The sequence below is a fragment of the Tursiops truncatus genome, chromosome X, assembly GCF_011762595.2.
Source record: "Tursiops truncatus isolate mTurTru1 chromosome X, mTurTru1.mat.Y, whole genome shotgun sequence".
In the NCBI taxonomy this organism is placed as follows: domain Eukaryota; kingdom Metazoa; phylum Chordata; class Mammalia; order Artiodactyla; family Delphinidae; genus Tursiops; species Tursiops truncatus.
The window spans coordinates 103,924,550-103,941,423 of NC_047055.1; the positions used below are offsets into that span (position 1 = coordinate 103,924,550).

Below are 16,874 nucleotides of genomic sequence, written 5' to 3' on the forward strand. Positions count from 1 at the left end.
AATGAAACTGATGGCTGAATTGTCCTGGGCAAAATTATCTGTAGGATGCGTGATAGATGCATTAAAAACCTATACAATTCTCTTAGGGTCATAAGACTATAGCACCGCTGATTTATTTCCCAGTGAAAACAACGGCACACATGCACACATTGAGTAAAAAACACTGCTGCCATCCCCTAGTAAGACAGTAACGGGAATGACGTGACACCAAAATGATTTACAGATTCATTCCACATATGATATACTTCCTCTACACTGACCTTCCCTTTTTTGAAGATGGGAGGTTGTAATCATTGAGTTTTATATACCTGCAGGTCCAATGTGCAGTGTTTATGAATTAGCTGAATACAACATGCCTCTGAATGTGAGCTATTCAGCCTTTGCCTGTTCTCTGTTCCCTTACTAACCTATCCTTTCACACTCAGTTGTATGTGTTCACTGCCAGGAATTGGATTAACCGTTGAACAGCTCCAAGTACAGAGGGTCTTCCCTACCATTCTGGTATCAGGAGACAGTAGCAGTTTACCTCAAGTAGTGAAAAGGACACATGGAACTGGAATAAAGAAGATATGAGTTCGAATCTCAGCTACACTCTGAACTAGCTGTATAACCATAGACAGGTTACTCAACTTCTCTGAGCTTCAGTTTTCACATCCGTAAATCAGGAATAATGATATTTGCCTCCCTGAACATTGAACAGAATGCTGTATATTAAATACCTCTCTATGCACCAAGTACTCTAAAAGAGCTGATTTACTTTCCCATCTTCTTTATGGTTAGATAATGTGACAGCAATCATTTTAATCACATGAAGTTGTATTTCAAGAGCATGACTTCACCAAAAATATATAGATTAAAATGCCATGTTATGTTGCTGTTTTAATGAATGGCACATTGAACATAAGAAGCAAATCACATCTTATAAATGGACAAAAGTTCAAATTATTTCTTGGATAACAAAAAGCTTCACCACCAAATACACAAATATTTGTTCTTATGATCATTGTCATGTTTTTGTTCAGTTCTGAATATTCCGTTTCTCTGCAAGAAATCTACAAGTTGTCATATTAATTGTTTTCAGAAGGGACATAATGCAATTGGTGGTCAGAATACATAAGAATTGAAGATAAATTAATTGGGAAACTTGGGATCATTGTTAAAATGAACTTGTGTGGTAATGTCTTTCTGACTTTTAAGCAGGAAACTTTTGTCACTGATACTTTTTACTTATGGGCTAGTATTTGCTCTGAAAACAAAGTACTTGCCTATAAAAAGAAACTAATTAATGAAACAGAATTGTGTACGAAAATATCAGATTTAACAGACATGTGCTAGTTATCATGTTAGGGTTTTTTTTCAACATATGATATCTTATTTCTCATTTATCCTCACAAAAGTGAATGAAGCAAAAATTATCCCTATTTTACAAAAGAAGAGACTGAATTCAGAGAAGCTAAGCTATTTGCTCATAGACATTTAGTGAGTTTCTGGTAGTCCCAGAATTTAACCCCAGAGATTCAAACGTCAAGCACAGCATCCTTTACATTCTGCGACTACTGCTATGAAAATCAGAAATGCTGTACTGGGTCAGATCAGTGATTTATTCAGCTCTCAATGCCGGTGCTGGGAGTTACAGTATAACATGGAGGCCAGGGTAAAAAGCTGGTACCCCAGGACAGAGATCAGTCCCGGGATCAAAAGTCAGAAGGCATACCTGATTGAGCATTTGAAAAAAGTTAGTGAATTAAACCAGGCAAGCACACACATGTCTGAAAACACACAGGACAAAGCATGACAGGCCAGACCAAGCAAAGATATGGGAACTAGAAAGGCCTAAATCCTAGAGGCTAAGGCAAATATGCAGGAATCTGGAAATTCACAGAAACCAAAGGGCCAGGCTCAGTATTTAGGAGAACAGACAGATGGTACCAATAACAAGGCAGGTTCAAAACCAATGCAGCCCATTTCCTGGCCAGGTAGCTTCTTACACACTTTAACCAGGACGACAGATAGTTGTTGAAAGAGCCTCTCTCTCTAATACTGATCTCAAATAACAGTTTGAAAGCTTTAAAGCGTATTCTTTCATATCTAATGCCAATCAAACTCTTTTTTTAATCTAAAAAACATAGGTGAAAAAAAACAATCACACATTTAGACTTCTATTGGTTGCACAAAGACCACTAGAGGAAAGAATTAAAAAGCACACATTTATAGGAAATTCTGAAGCATTTTTGAAAAATCACAAAGCTTGCATTTATGCTCAGAGATGATTAGGCAAAAGGCATTTCAGGATGCTGAAAAAAATCGGCCCTTAACAAAAGGTACTTGTCTCTAAAGGAATAATAGCTAAAACACCTTCAGCTTATTATATTGAGAGCACAGACAATGACATCATAGAAACAGCATAAATCACAAAGCACTTACTGCTTAATGTCATCATATGGAAGCACATTTTGCTGAGGTACATATAATGGATGGGAACACTTTCTCCTTAATTACATGTGTCACAGGGACAACACGCACTATGAGAGATGCTGGTCAGTGAAACTCAATGGAGCTCAATCTGCCCATTTCTCAGAGCCACGTCTTTGAAGTACACTTGATAAAATAAAAGTACCTTGTCTTTTGTCCATGTCATAATCAGAGATGCCTCGTACCCTCCCCTGACATAAAAAATACGGCTACGTTAGGTGGGGCAGCCTAGCCAAATGCATTTATATCTCAAAATTCACATTTCTTGGGTCTTTCTTTAGAATAGCACACCCTAAATGCCAACTCCTTACCCAGGCTTTCCTTCCACTAAGGCTTGGGCTCTGAGCATACTCAAACTGCCTTTTCCATGTCCAAGTCAGCATGGCTCTTGAGCTTACAACAAAAACAACAAGCATAACAGCTACTAATTACTGAGCAGTTACTATATGTCAAGCATTGTGCTATGCGCTTTATCTCATAGAAATAAAGGCAGTGTTCTTGCCGCTGTCAAAGGCCAACCCCTCCATTTATGCTCTGGATTCTATCTCCTCCTGTTTTCTCTTCCTTGATCGCTCCTTCTCTAACAGATCACCTCTGCTGACATATGAACATGTGCTACAATTTTCGATATTTTAAAAAAGAGATCCTTCCTTGATGACACATCCAGCTATCATCCTCATTAATCTATGCTTCTTCATAACCAAACTTCTCAAAAGGGTCAAATTCAATGGATATTTCTGCCCTCATTTTATACAGTTGACAATGCCCTCCTTCTTGAAACCTACTTAAAAGGTAGGTTTCCTTCTTTTATTTTTGCCATACCTCTTCATCTCCTTCACTGGTTCTTCATTAGCCATACCCCCAGAGACTGATCCTGGACACCCTCATTCCTTCTCTTTCTAAATTCTCTCTCTTGGTTATGTCATCCAGTATCATAATCTTAAAAATATAGTATATTGACTACTCTCAAAAGTATATCCCTGGTCCATAATTCTGTGAACCCCAGACTTGTAGAAAAACTGCCTAATTTGAAACTTTTATATTCATATTCCACAGGCACCTCACATTCACATCAAAAACTAAACTTTGCCATTCCCAAAACTTATGCCCAAATCTACTCCTCTCCCAGTTTTCTCCATCTCAATAAATGGTACCATTACAGAACCAGTTGCTTAAGCTAGAGACCAAGGTATCATCCTTTATCCCAATCTCTACATCCGTCATCTTTACTTATTTATTTATTAGTAGTAGTGTTAACAACACTTGTATAAGTATACACTTGTATAAGTACACTTGTATAATAAGAGGAGATAGCCCTTCTTGAACACCTAGTATGTGCCAGGCACTGTGCTAAGTGTTATACCTGTATTAATTCATTTAATCCTCATACCAAGCTTTTGAGGTATGTACTATCATTATTCCCACTTTATAAATGAGAAGACTGGAGCCACAAGATGAAATAAGTTGCCTGAAGCCACACATCTATTAAATGATAAAGGTTGGATTTGAATCCGAGGCATCAGGCTCCAGAATCCATCCTTTTAGCCACTACACTAGGCTGCCCTATTTCAGTTTGATGTACAATGTGCCTCTGTATTTATTAAATTTTTTGGATGGGCAGCTGCCCACTTGCTTAGGGAAAACAGCCTTCAACAACAATCTCCCTGTGATTCAGTTAACCTTCGAAGATATACATTACTACATATGTAGAAAGTTAAGCTCAAAAAGGTAAAGTAACTTGTTTAACAACATAAAGCTAGTAAGTGTTGGACTTAGAACTTAATCCAACTCTTCATGGGTCCAGAGACCAAAAATTTAACCACCAGGCTATACTCAACCTTGTTGAGTTTGCCACACAGACAGATTTAAACAGCCATCATTAATTTCCTCATCACCACACCTCAGACTATCAAATCACAGCCAAGCTCTTATGGTACAAAGACAACTTTGCCTTAGGATCATAAAGTCATTAGCAGCTATGCTCAGTTTTAAAGCCATATTTCTTTGTTAGCCATTCTGAGAGACATGAGGCCATCCTAGGAAAGAAGGACTAGTAGAGAATAAGATGAAAAATGAAAACACTCTTTGTCTACAGGGCTGGCTGTGAGGCTTCCTGCATGTACAAAGATGAGAGTATTGACCCACCATCAGTAGGGTGGAAACTCAGGAATTCTTTCTCTAATAGCAGACATGGAAAGCTAGTACACATCTAGTCACTTTTTTGGGGGTTCCTCTGAACAACTTCTGTAAAATAACCTCCAGGGTAAAGAGCACTGACTGGAGTAATGAACTAGAGTTACACTACAGTCCATGGGAAAATCAAATCCATAGCTCTGGCCAAAGTATGTTAGAGAAAAGTCATACAAGTTATATAATATCCTCAAAAAAACCTATTTTTTTCCAAGCAGGTCACATGTCAAAGCGCAGAAAGAGTAAAAACATAGAGGGGCTCTAGGAGATTGGCTACAGGGAACCATTAAAATTTTATCTATAAACATGAAATCTAACTAGCATGGGATTAAATTTGAAGGGGTTTCCCAAAACAGAAATTCTACCTCCAAAATGTATATATGCTGGACTTGACTCTATTTATTCTATTAATTGCTCAGTTAAAAACTTATGTGATATCAGTAGAAGGACAAAATGAAAAGCATAGGAACCAAAAACAATAGGAAAAAATAGGAAAGGGGGAGGGAGGGATGGAGGGAGGGAGGGAAGTGGCCCAGAATGAAACAGAAGGACATGAAGCAGAGGACAGAGGAGATATTAAACAATTAGCTTTGGCATTAGAAAGCTAAATGTAAAAACATTTACAGAATTGCTTACACGGACTTTATCTTATACTACATCTTAAGTCACAGAACTCTAATGCAAACACACTACATGTGCAAAGCAAGATGTATTCATATGCACTATAAATCATAATGAAATTATTTTAAATAGCATGACTCGGCTCTTAAGCTGTTTCTGATAATATTTATGTAACAGTTTTTACATCTTTAGAAGGGCATTGGCTCTCATTCAGTGTTTCCTGGCCCATGTCTCCTATGTCATCTACCGACTTAGCACCCAAGTTTGTCCACATATGGTTACTCGGTGCTTTGTAGATGGAAGGGCACCACAAGCCGAGGAATGCAGACAGCCTCAAGAAGCTGGAAAAAGCAAAGATATAGATTTTCTCCTAGTGCCTCCAGAAAGGAATGCAGACCTATATACACCTTGCTTTATCCCAGTGAGACTCATTTTGGACTTCTGGCTTCAAGAACTGTAAGATAATAAATGGGTGTTTTTTTAAGCCACCACGTTTGTTGTAATTTGTTACAACAGCCATAGGAAACAAATACATTTCCTTTCCCATTTCTTTGATTTCTAAGCCCTTTCTCTTTCTCCATTACTAATCTCATGCAATTTTTTCAATGGGAATATCAGCACCTCAATCTCTTATCTTGGTTTACCAAGCACAGGCTGCCAAAACCAAGGGATGTCTTCATCTTCACACACACCTCCTCTCTCAGCTCTTGCCATTTAGTTACAACAATCCAAAGACCTGATGGATTAATTTGTAGCCTCAAATGACATCTGTCCCCTTCATTTATACCATATTCCAACTTTCTCATGTTATTGTCCTCCTACATTATTGTCCTCTCTTCTTCCTGGGCTGCTTCAGAGGGTAAAAGAACAAAAAAGGGATACAACCACTCATGTTGGTTACTTGGCTTTCACTTGCCCTGATGTAGAGACAAGGCAAAGGCATACTTGTATAATGGAAACTGCCACACAAAGGGACAGAATTGGACATGAAGAAATGGATGTTTCATCTAAATCTATGCCTCCTTACTGGTGCACAAAGAGAAAGACAAATGAGGGAGGGTGACGATGGAAGAATTATTATCAAAAATTCTATTACCCTCTAACAATCAAAGAAAGGCAGGTAGGAATCCAAAGGTGTTCCTCTATGTACAATAATATGACAGGTCTCATTAATTCAATCAAGTGCCACTGAGTGGCTAAACTGTATGCCTGCCATTTTGCTCAGTTCTAAGGGTGACAGAAATTAAGTAGGGTCATAGTCCCTTCCCTGTGGGAGTTTACAGACCTATCCTGTTAGGGTAACAAAATCATCATCTATTAAAGAATTAGAAACTATCCCAATACAATATAAGCAGCGCCGCTGGTGTAGTGGTAACATGCAAGATTCCCCAATACAATATATTATCAAGAACTAAATCTTATGATTCTTATTCAATGAAGTATAAACTACAGAAAAAGGTGAGATCAATGAAGGCCAGAGTATGTGGAGAAAGCTTCTTAAATTGGTGTCCAGATGAGAAAGCCACTTTTTTGCCACTGACTTAATTTCTTTAGCATAAGTGCTCTTTGTGAATAAGGATGAAGATGAAGATATCTGTAAAGGTTCATTCCTAGGTCAGGGCTAGCCCATATGAGTCACTCTGCTTTCCCTGCTACTGAGAGCAGAGTCTTTACTCCTGGTACTCATTCTCAGAGAGACAGCTAGGATAATGGAATAAAAGAGATGGAAAAAAATGGAAAGAGGCAGTAGGTGAAAAAAAAACAGAGTCTAAATAAAGCAAAGCTAGAAAGAGAGAGAAAGAAAAAAGTGGCATCCATCAGTCTTCAAAATGACAATTATAGGCTCCTCGTCAAAGCTCATAGCACTGAGGATAAGAGAGTCGTGAGAACTAAGCCTAACATCTCCCCAAATGCTGCTTCAGTGGCACAAAGACACAACTCTAGTTTTTTTCCCTCTCTTGCTCTTGCCCACCAGGAACTTAAGGACACCCTTGGAAGATGTATTCCAGATTGCTGACAGCAGAACTCACTGACATTGGGCCCTGTTCTCCAAACCGTCAATACTATACCCAACATAATAATAATGAAAAGAAGCTAAATCTGACTCTATCATGACGGGACTGACAAAGTGACCACATTGTAAGTGGCAGCCTGTAATTTACAAAAGTCTGGGAGGTATACAACTCTGGCCCAAAGAACATGGCATACAGCAGACACTCAATATATGCTTGTCGAATGAATGCTCAAACGAGTGACTGTACAATACAACATAAGCTCGAGAATATGGAGACTTTCTAGTATAATACCGCTAGTAATATGAACTTGCTTTCAGTGAACGTTCATGGGACTCAGGACACTGTGTCCCACAAAGGATATTCTTAGGCTTCCAGTTCTTGCCTATCTCTTCAGTCTCCACTGATACCATCCTCCCACTTGCTCACCAGGCTCCACTGACCTTCTTTCAAATCCCCAGATGTCTGCTGCTTTCTGCCATCTCAGGGCAGTTGCATATGCTTTTTTCTCTGTGCAGAATACAACCTCTTCTCCTCACCCCACCATCACTGACTAGCTCCTACTCATCCTTGAGGTCCCTGGATTTTTCAATCTCCTATTTGAACCAGTATATAGTTTATAATATTCATGTAATTAAGAAAAACAGTTGATGTCAGGAAAGGTCTGTAATAGCATGTCCTTAGTGTCATTGTCATAGTTGGAAGAATAAGCTGATCAGACTATGAGTCTTGCCCATTGTAATTAATTCTTAAATTTTGTGCCTAGTGTAGCCTAGTGACAAAGAAAGATACAACAAAGGTAAATTAAACAGAGTTGAGAACGACTCATTCTCTTTGATTTTTATTCTACAGTCCAAGAATCGGTCCCATTCCTCCCTGCACATTCCCTCCTGCAGCACGTTTCGCACCACCACACTATCAATCCCCACTCTATATTCTGACCCCATTCAAAACTCAGAAAATGAACCTGCTGAAGTAATGGAAAAGTAACTGAAACCCCAGAAGAATGGGGCAATGAGTGTCATTTTGTTTCTATGCTCCAGTCTCTTCCAAGGCAAATGAACCTATGGGCCACCTACTATCAGAATCTATCCCAAGTACCCTCCCCATCAACGTGCCTTCACAAAACAGAGTTTACCAGCTATAGCAGCATAAATACTGACGCTTTTGTTAAGGCAGGAAAAAAACCCACTATCTTATTTGCTTTCATTCTCCACTAAGACTCCACTAGAAATGCATTCCTTGGCAATACTCTCATTGTGGCTGTAGTGGGAATGACAGCATGGCCTCCACGAACATCATGATGCACAGTGGTTTCTCTCTCTCTGCTGTGTGACAGGAAAGATCTATAGGTCACTTGTTGTGTTTTGGTCCAAACCCAAGCATGATAATGAGATGCTAATGTAGCATAAGTAAATCCCTATTTTATGTCATTAATAGAAATATAGACACCGACATATTGTAAACACTAATAGTATAAGGGCCCGGTATGCAGACCACTAAGAGGGTCTCCTGGGGGTCTAGGAGCACAGGCTGAAAATTACTGAACTTAGCATATTTTGTCATTCTATGTTCCTTCTTCAGAGGGTGCGATTTGAGGAGTGGTACGATTGCCTCTTGAAATGAAGTTCAAAGCCCTTAATTGCATTTCAAGTTTCTCAGTTGCCATTTGCATTGCCCTTCCTGCCATCATAATAAACTGTATTGTTTTCCTTCTCAAACTCATTAACCTATGTGAGATAAGAGACATTTCTTATTAGTGCAATTGCAGAATTGACAGAAAAGGGGGCCAGAAAGGCACCAAGATTCCATCTGGGCACATGGCTCGGGTTCCTGCCTCAAATGGCTTTCAGTCTCTCAGTTATCAGATCCTTCTCTGCCTGTCTGCTCCTCCTTCAAGACTGTAACCAGAGAGAAGAGACCTTCTCTGAACTACTAGACAAGGTCATCATTCTTGCATTACCCCACCCCCACCATGGGACCCAGATACTGCTTTCTCCTGAGTTACTACTGATGATTCATTAGGACCCCATATTGCACACTAACAGACTTAGATGAAGGTCTATTATCCTTTATTTCCAAAACTAGCTGCTTCACCCATGCTCTCTATCCATTACTCTTAGCCACCTCCCAAACTTTGTTCCCTCAATAACCTGGTTCCTTTTTACTGGCTCTTTTGCCAATGCTTTTCAAACATGTGTCGCCCCTTGCCCTTGTCCCCCAAAACAAGAAGTGGGAAAAAAACACTTTTGTTTGTTTTGATTCTGCTGCCATTTTAGAAATCAATTATTTTTCTCCTTCCATTCAATACCAAACTTGTGAAAATTTTTATCTCAACACCTCCATTTTCTCAGCAGCCCTTTGCTCCTTAATCTCCTATCTTCTGTCTTCCATGATCATCAAAACACGGCAATTATTCTCTCAAAGGTCACATATGACCTGCTCTCATCACTGTCTTTATTGTTGAACTCTGTAGTTTTCCCTGAGGTTGACCATCCCCACTTCTTGACTCGTCTCTTCCTTGTGTTTTGTTTGTTTTGGTAACTGTCCAATTCTGGTTTTCTTCTTCCTTTTCTAACCAGTTATTAAACGTCTCCCCACTGATTCTTTATCTCATCCCTGCAGGTGGGTATTAACTAAAGTTCTGTCTTCAGTCCTCTGTTCTTTCTGCCTCTAGCATTTTCTTGCTGAGGGGTGGGAAAGTTTGATATAAAGCCAGAGTGGCAAACTCAAGTGCTTACAAGGGCCAGACAGGTAATGTAGATAACTGAAGAAAAAGATGGATGGGTGTAAGATACAAACAGGGAGTATAGGATGCTGGGGGTAAACTATAGCATTAGCTTCTATTTCTAAGGGGTAGATGCTATACAGCCCCAGCCAATGTGTGCCGGGTTGGCCAAATGTGTCACCCCTGCCGATTTTTCATCAGAAATCTGAAGTCTGGATCTTTCTGCTAATTCTCAAAATTTCCAAATGTTAGTCACTGATTCATTTTTTTAATGATGTAGATTGTATCAGTTAGGATTGACTAGGTTATACTGTATTTACACATGACCCCAGATTCTTAGCTTACAGCAAAAGGTTGTTCCTTACCCACATTATAATCCCATCACAGGTTAGTTGTATATCTGCTGCACATCATGTTTAGTCCAGGACTCAGGCTGACACAGCTACTTCTATATTCTACTTCTATCTAGAATGTTGATAAACAAACTCGTAGCAGAAGAAAAAGAAAACCTGGTGAATCATGCACTGAAACTATGTACTTAACTCATGCTTTATCGTTCCTCTCCGGAACACTGCACATCACCTCTGCACACATTTCCTTTGCCAAAACAAGTCACGTGGCCAAGGCTGACTTCAATGGGAAGAAGGAGTTTCATCCTCTCCTAGAGAGAGGCGGCAAGTATTTGTGATCAATAATACAATCTACTCTACTGGCCAAACACAACTATCAGTGGTCCATTACCAGTTTGCAACCTCTAAAGTTCAGTAAAGAGCAAGGAGCAGAGACTCAAGAAATATGATTTGTCATTGCCACTCAGGACACTGGGCAAGTTACTTCACCAATGGGTCTCATCTGTAAAAGGAGGGACTCCGAATAGATGATATTTAAAGTCTCCTTACAGACCTACTATACTGAGTGTGTGAACAGCTCTGTACAGATAGAAAACTATTGAGCCTGAACCTGCAAAACTGCTTTCATCCAAGTCCCAGTACCACATTTTCTAAAAATAGCTGCACATTTTTACTTACATATCCAACCACCAGCATCCAGCAAGTCTTTTTCTTTTTTTAATGAGAAAGCACCAATGCTGTTTATTTTAATTCTTCTAATTTATGAGAATAACTTCTTAATGCTACATCAGAAGTCAATTCATCAATACTGAATTTGGAAAGCACAATCAAGAAAGACCCAAATTTTTATTGGGACTACACAACTTAGCAGATACTAGATACCATGATTCTAGAACAAAATCAAAAGCAAAAATCTGAAATATGCATGACAAAAGTTCTTAAACTCCAGGGGATCCATGAACCACCCCAAACTGTATACAAAAGATTGTGTAGTGCATGCATAGATTTTTCTGGGTAAAGGTCCTGTAACTTTAATCAGCTTCTAGAGGGGCCCAAACAGTACACGGGAGAATTCTGATTTCCTCTGTATTTTCAATAATGGAAGCTGTGGACCTTGGGAAGTTTATTTTTGCACGTTTAAGACTCAATTTTCATGGCAAGAGGGTAGAAAAGAAAAATAAAAGTAACTTGCGAGGACTGGGCAGGGGGAAACTCCAAAGTGTTCTTTACTTCATAAGTTTTAGTAACATGTTCTGGTTTAGAGAGGGGAAATGGGGACATCAGTGGTAACATCATAAGCTGAAGCAAGGAGACTCCTACAGGGATTTTTCAGGTCCTTAGAAAAACCAAACTTTAGTATGAATAAAGCAATAGCAAGAATGAAAAATGCAATTTAACTCAGGTCTAATTTTCTGTTTCTGCATATTAACAACTTATTTTTGATTTCTGAATATCAAAAACTTCAATCAGAATACTTTAAAAAATATTATTCTGCATGCACTTAACAAATATGACAAAAGACAAGAATCCAGTTGTCTTGTTCACATATATTTAAAATCGGCCAGGACAGATAATCACGAACACTTCACTGCAGTGATCTGAGGGCATCCTACCTCTATGCACACGTTCATGTAACACTACTAGTAATTACCCTGGAGCAAAAATTAAAGGCAAAGCGGAATCACCCTACAAAGCAAGTTTAAGGGATTAAACGTCATCATCACTACGGAGGACAAAGTTGCAGCCTGTGGACAGGGGCCCTTCCTCCTTAACATTCCCTGAATCACCCACAGTCCCTCTCTCATCGGAATCTTCTTCCTTCTCATCTGACTCTTCGTTAAACCCCTTCTCAGAGCCTTCTTCATCAAACATTTTCCCAGAGCTGTCACCTTCAAAATCTGATTTTTCAGAGTTATTTTCTTCTACCTCTTTTTCAAGAATGCTTGCATTAAGTTCCTTCGCCGAACTCTCTTCCTCAAAATATTTCTCAAGGCCGTTCTCATCAGGATCTGTTTTGAGTCTCTTCTTTTTGGGCTCCCCTTCTGCACCATTCTCTTTCGACTCTTTTTTAGGACTACCCTCTTCATGCTCTTTCTCCGGGCTGCGTTCTCCACACTCTCTGTCGGGGAAGTCTTCTTCACGCGTCCTTTTGCAACAGCCTTCCTCAAACACTCTTTCGAGGCAGCTCTCTTCAGATTCCTTTTGGGGACAGCCTTCTTCAGCCTCTTTTTCAGGGCCACTTTCTTTAGCATCTTTTTCAGAAGCATCGTCTCCAAGTTCTCCCCCATCTTCTGTTTTTTCAAACTTCTTTTCATCTGTAGGTTCTTCAAATTCCATTTCAGTTGCGGCTTCTTGAACATTCATTTGAAATATGCAAGGGTGAAACATATTTCTGGTGACGACAAACTCGTCGTCGTTCTCATCCGAGTTGTTGCCGCTCATGTTGCCGACTTAGCCCAGGTGCAGCGTCCGGGAGAGTGAAGAGGCCGAAGTGACGCTGGCTCGCCCCGCTGGGTCTCGACACCGCCGCTCGATCCACAACGCGGCGGGAGCGGGCACAGGAGTTCTGTCCTCCCCGCCGGCGGATTCTAAGATGACTGCGGGTCCCGCTGCAATGTCTGGAAACCGCTTGACAACGGAGGCCCGCTCACGCTGACGCAGTCGCCATTGTTGACGGCAGCCGCCATTGTCGACGCAGCCGCCACTGTGGACGCGTCGTGACATCCCCATCCAGCGAGTCTTAATCCAAGCTGCTCTTCACTCCAACATTGATTTTCTTATTTGTAAACGGTTCCACTAACAATCCAACTAATATGTTTGGAATCATCCTTATCTCTTTTATTTCTCTAGTCCCCCATCTCCAGCTAGTCATGAAGCTCTAGAAATATTGTCCTCCTGATATTTCTTCCATCCATCCCTTCCTTTTCAGTCTGATTGCTATCAATAGTATCCATGCTTCTTATCTATTCATATCTGAATAGCTGACCTGGCTTACTATCTTGGCTCTTGCCACTCCTATTGCTGAAGTGTCAGTGCTGTCGTACAATCATCTCCTTACCCCATCCACGTAACTCCCACAACCTCAACCCTATTCAAAACCTTCAGTAACTCCTTGCTGCCTTCAGGTCAAAACTCCTTCACCTGACATTCAGGTTGCCTTCAGTAACTGACTATATAACTTTAAGCCATTTAATAAACAGATGCTCAACGTCACTAATTATTAGAGAAATGCAAATCAAAACTACAGTGAGGTATCACCTCACACCAGTCAGAATGACCACCATCAAAACGTCTACAAATAACAAACGTTGGGGAGGATGTGGAGAAAAAGAAACCCTTTTCACTGGTTTCATCCCCACTATTGGTGGGAATGAAAATTGGTGCAGCCACTGTGGAAAACAGTATGGATGTTCCTCAAGAAACTAAAAATAGAACTACCATATGATCCAGCAATTCCACTCCTGGATATATATCCAGAAAAAAAATGAAAACACTAATTTGAAAAGATACATGCACCACAATGTTCATAGCAGCACTATTTATAATAAAAGAAGCAACCCAAGTGCCCATCAACAGACTACTGGAGTAAGATGTAGTATATATACAATGGAATATTAGTCATAAAAAGAATGAAATACTGTCATTTGCAGCAACATAGATGGACCTAGAGAATACTATGCTTAGTGAAATAAGTCAGAGAAAGACAAATACTGTATAACACCACTTAAATATGGAATCTAAAAAGTAATGCAAATGGAAATATATGCAAGACAGAAACAGACTCACAGATACAGAAAACAACTAGTGGTTGGTTACCAAAGGCGAGAGGGAATGGGGGAGGGGCAAGATAGGGGTATAGAATTAACAGATACAAACTACTATATATAAAATAGAAAAGCAACAAGGATATACTGCATAGCACAAGGAATTATATCCATTATCTTGTAATGACCTATCATGGAGTATAATCTACAAAATCACTATGCTATACAACTGAACCTAAGATAATGTAAATCACCTATACGTCAATAAAAAATTTAAGCTGTTTAATTTCCCTGAGCCTAAATGTCCCCACTTGTGAAATGGACTTAATAATACTAGACAAGGTCATCATTCTTGCATTACCCCACCCCCACCATGGGACCCAGATACTGCTTTCTCCTGAGTTACTACTGATGATTCATTAGGACCCCATATTGCACACTAACAGACTTAGATGAAGGTCTATTATCCTTTATTTCCAAAACTAGCTGCTTCACCCATGCTCTCTATCCATTACTCTTAGCCACCTCCCAAACTTTGTTCCCTCAATAACCTGGTTCCTTTTTACTGGCTCTTTTGCCAATGCTTTTCAAACATGTGTCGCCCCTTGCCCTTGTCCCCCAAAACAAGAAGTGGGAAAAAAACACTTTTGTTTGTTTTGATTCTGCTGCCATTTTAGAAATCAATTATTTTTCTCCTTCCATTCAATACCAAACTTGTGAAAATTTTTATCTCAACACCTCCATTTTCTCAGCAGCCCTTTGCTCCTTAATCTCCTATCTTCTGTCTTCCATGATCATCAAAACACGGCAATTATTCTCTCAAAGGTCACATATGACCTGCTCTCATCACTGTCTTTATTGTTGAACTCTGTAGTTTTCCCTGAGGTTGACCATCCCCACTTCTTGACTCGTCTCTTCCTTGTGTTTTGTTTGTTTTGGTAACTGTCCAATTCTGGTTTTCTTCTTCCTTTTCTAACCAGTTATTAAACGTCTCCCCACTGATTCTTTATCTCATCCCTGCAGGTGGGTATTAACTAAAGTTCTGTCTTCAGTCCTCTGTTCTTTCTGCCTCTAGCATTTTCTTGCTGAGGGGTGGGAAAGTTTGATATAAAGCCAGAGTGGCAAACTCAAGTGCTTACTAGGGCCAGACAGGTAATGTAGATAACTGAAGAAAAAGATGGATGGGTGTAAGATACAAACAGGGAGTATAGGATGCTGGGGGTAAACTATAGCATTAGCTTCTATTTCTAAGGGGTAGATGCTATACAGCCCCAGCCAATGTGTGCCGGGTTGGCCAAATGTGTCACCCCTGCCGATTTTTCATCAGAAATCTGAAGTCTGGATCTTTCTGCTAATTCTCAAAATTTCCAAATGTTAGTCACTGATTCATTTTTTTAATGATGTAGATTGTATCAGTTAGGATTGACTAGGTTATACTGTATTTACACATGACCCCAGATTCTTAGCTTACAGCAAAAGGTTGTTCCTTACCCACATTATAATCCCATCACAGGTTAGTTGTATATCTGCTGCACATCATGTTTAGTCCAGGACTCAGGCTGACACAGCTACTTCTATATTCTACTTCTATCTAGAATGTTGATAAACAAACTCGTAGCAGAAGAAAAAGAAAACCTGGTGAATCATGCACTGAAACTATGTACTTAACTCATGCTTTATCGTTCCTCTCCGGAACACTGCACATCACCTCTGCACACATTTCCTTTGCCAAAACAAGTCACGTGGCCAAGGCTGACTTCAATGGGAAGAAGGAGTTTCATCCTCTCCTAGAGAGAGGCGGCAAGTATTTGTGATCAATAATACAATCTACTCTACTGGCCAAACACAACTATCAGTGGTCCATTACCAGTTTGCAACCTCTAAAGTTCAGTAAAGAGCAAGGAGCAGAGACTCAAGAAATATGATTTGTCATTGCCACTCAGGACACTGGGCAAGTTACTTCACCAATGGGTCTCATCTGTAAAAGGAGGGACTCCGAATAGATGATATTTAAAGTCTCCTTACAGACCTACTATACTGAGTGTGTGAACAGCTCTGTACAGATAGAAAACTATTGAGCCTGAACCTGCAAAACTGCTTTCATCCAAGTCCCAGTACCACATTTTCTAAAAATAGCTGCACATTTTTACTTACATATCCAACCACCAGCATCCAGCAAGTCTTTTTCTTTTTTTAATGAGAAAGCACCAATGCTGTTTATTTTAATTCTTCTAATTTATGAGAATAACTTCTTAATGCTACATCAGAAGTCAATTCATCAATACTGAATTTGGAAAGCACAATCAAGAAAGACCCAAATTTTTATTGGGACTACACAACTTAGCAGATACTAGATACCATGATTCTAGAACAAAATCAAAAGCAAAAATCTGAAATATGCATGACAAAAGTTCTTAAACTCCAGGGGATCCATGAACCACCCCAAACTGTATACAAAAGATTGTGTAGTGCATGCATAGATTTTTCTGGGTAAAGGTCCTGTAACTTTAATCAGCTTCTAGAGGGGCCCAAACAGTACACGGGAGAATTCTGATTTCCTCTGTATTTTCAATAATGGAAGCTGTGGACCTTGGGAAGTTTATTTTTGCACGTTTAAGACTCAATTTTCATGGCAAGAGGGTAGAAAAGAAAAATAAAAGTAACTTGCGAGGACTGGGCAGGGGGAAACTCCAAAGTGTTCTTTACTTCATAAGTTTTAGTAACATGTTCTGGTTTA

The 16,874-nt window shown here is 39.7% G+C and overlaps 2 protein-coding genes across 2 annotated transcripts in view; both read right to left on the reverse strand.

The window, feature by feature from the left end:
- Positions 1 to 16,874, reverse strand: part of IL1RAPL1 (interleukin 1 receptor accessory protein like 1) — a 653,815-nt gene that overhangs the window by 438,649 nt on the left and 198,292 nt on the right. The gene's annotated exons all lie outside the window — the stretch shown is intronic.
- Positions 11,914 to 12,970, reverse strand: LOC141277605 (uncharacterized). Its single transcript, XM_073799115.1, has one exon. The coding sequence runs from the start codon at positions 12,813 to 12,815 to the stop codon at positions 12,081 to 12,083; it is 735 nt and encodes a 244-aa protein (XP_073655216.1). The 5' UTR covers positions 12,816 to 12,970; the 3' UTR covers positions 11,914 to 12,080.

Coding starts and splice junctions, on each gene's coding strand:
- LOC141277605 (XM_073799115.1), bottom strand. CDS start 12,815: ATGAGCGGCAACAACTCGGATGAGAACGACGACGAGTTTGTCGTCACC.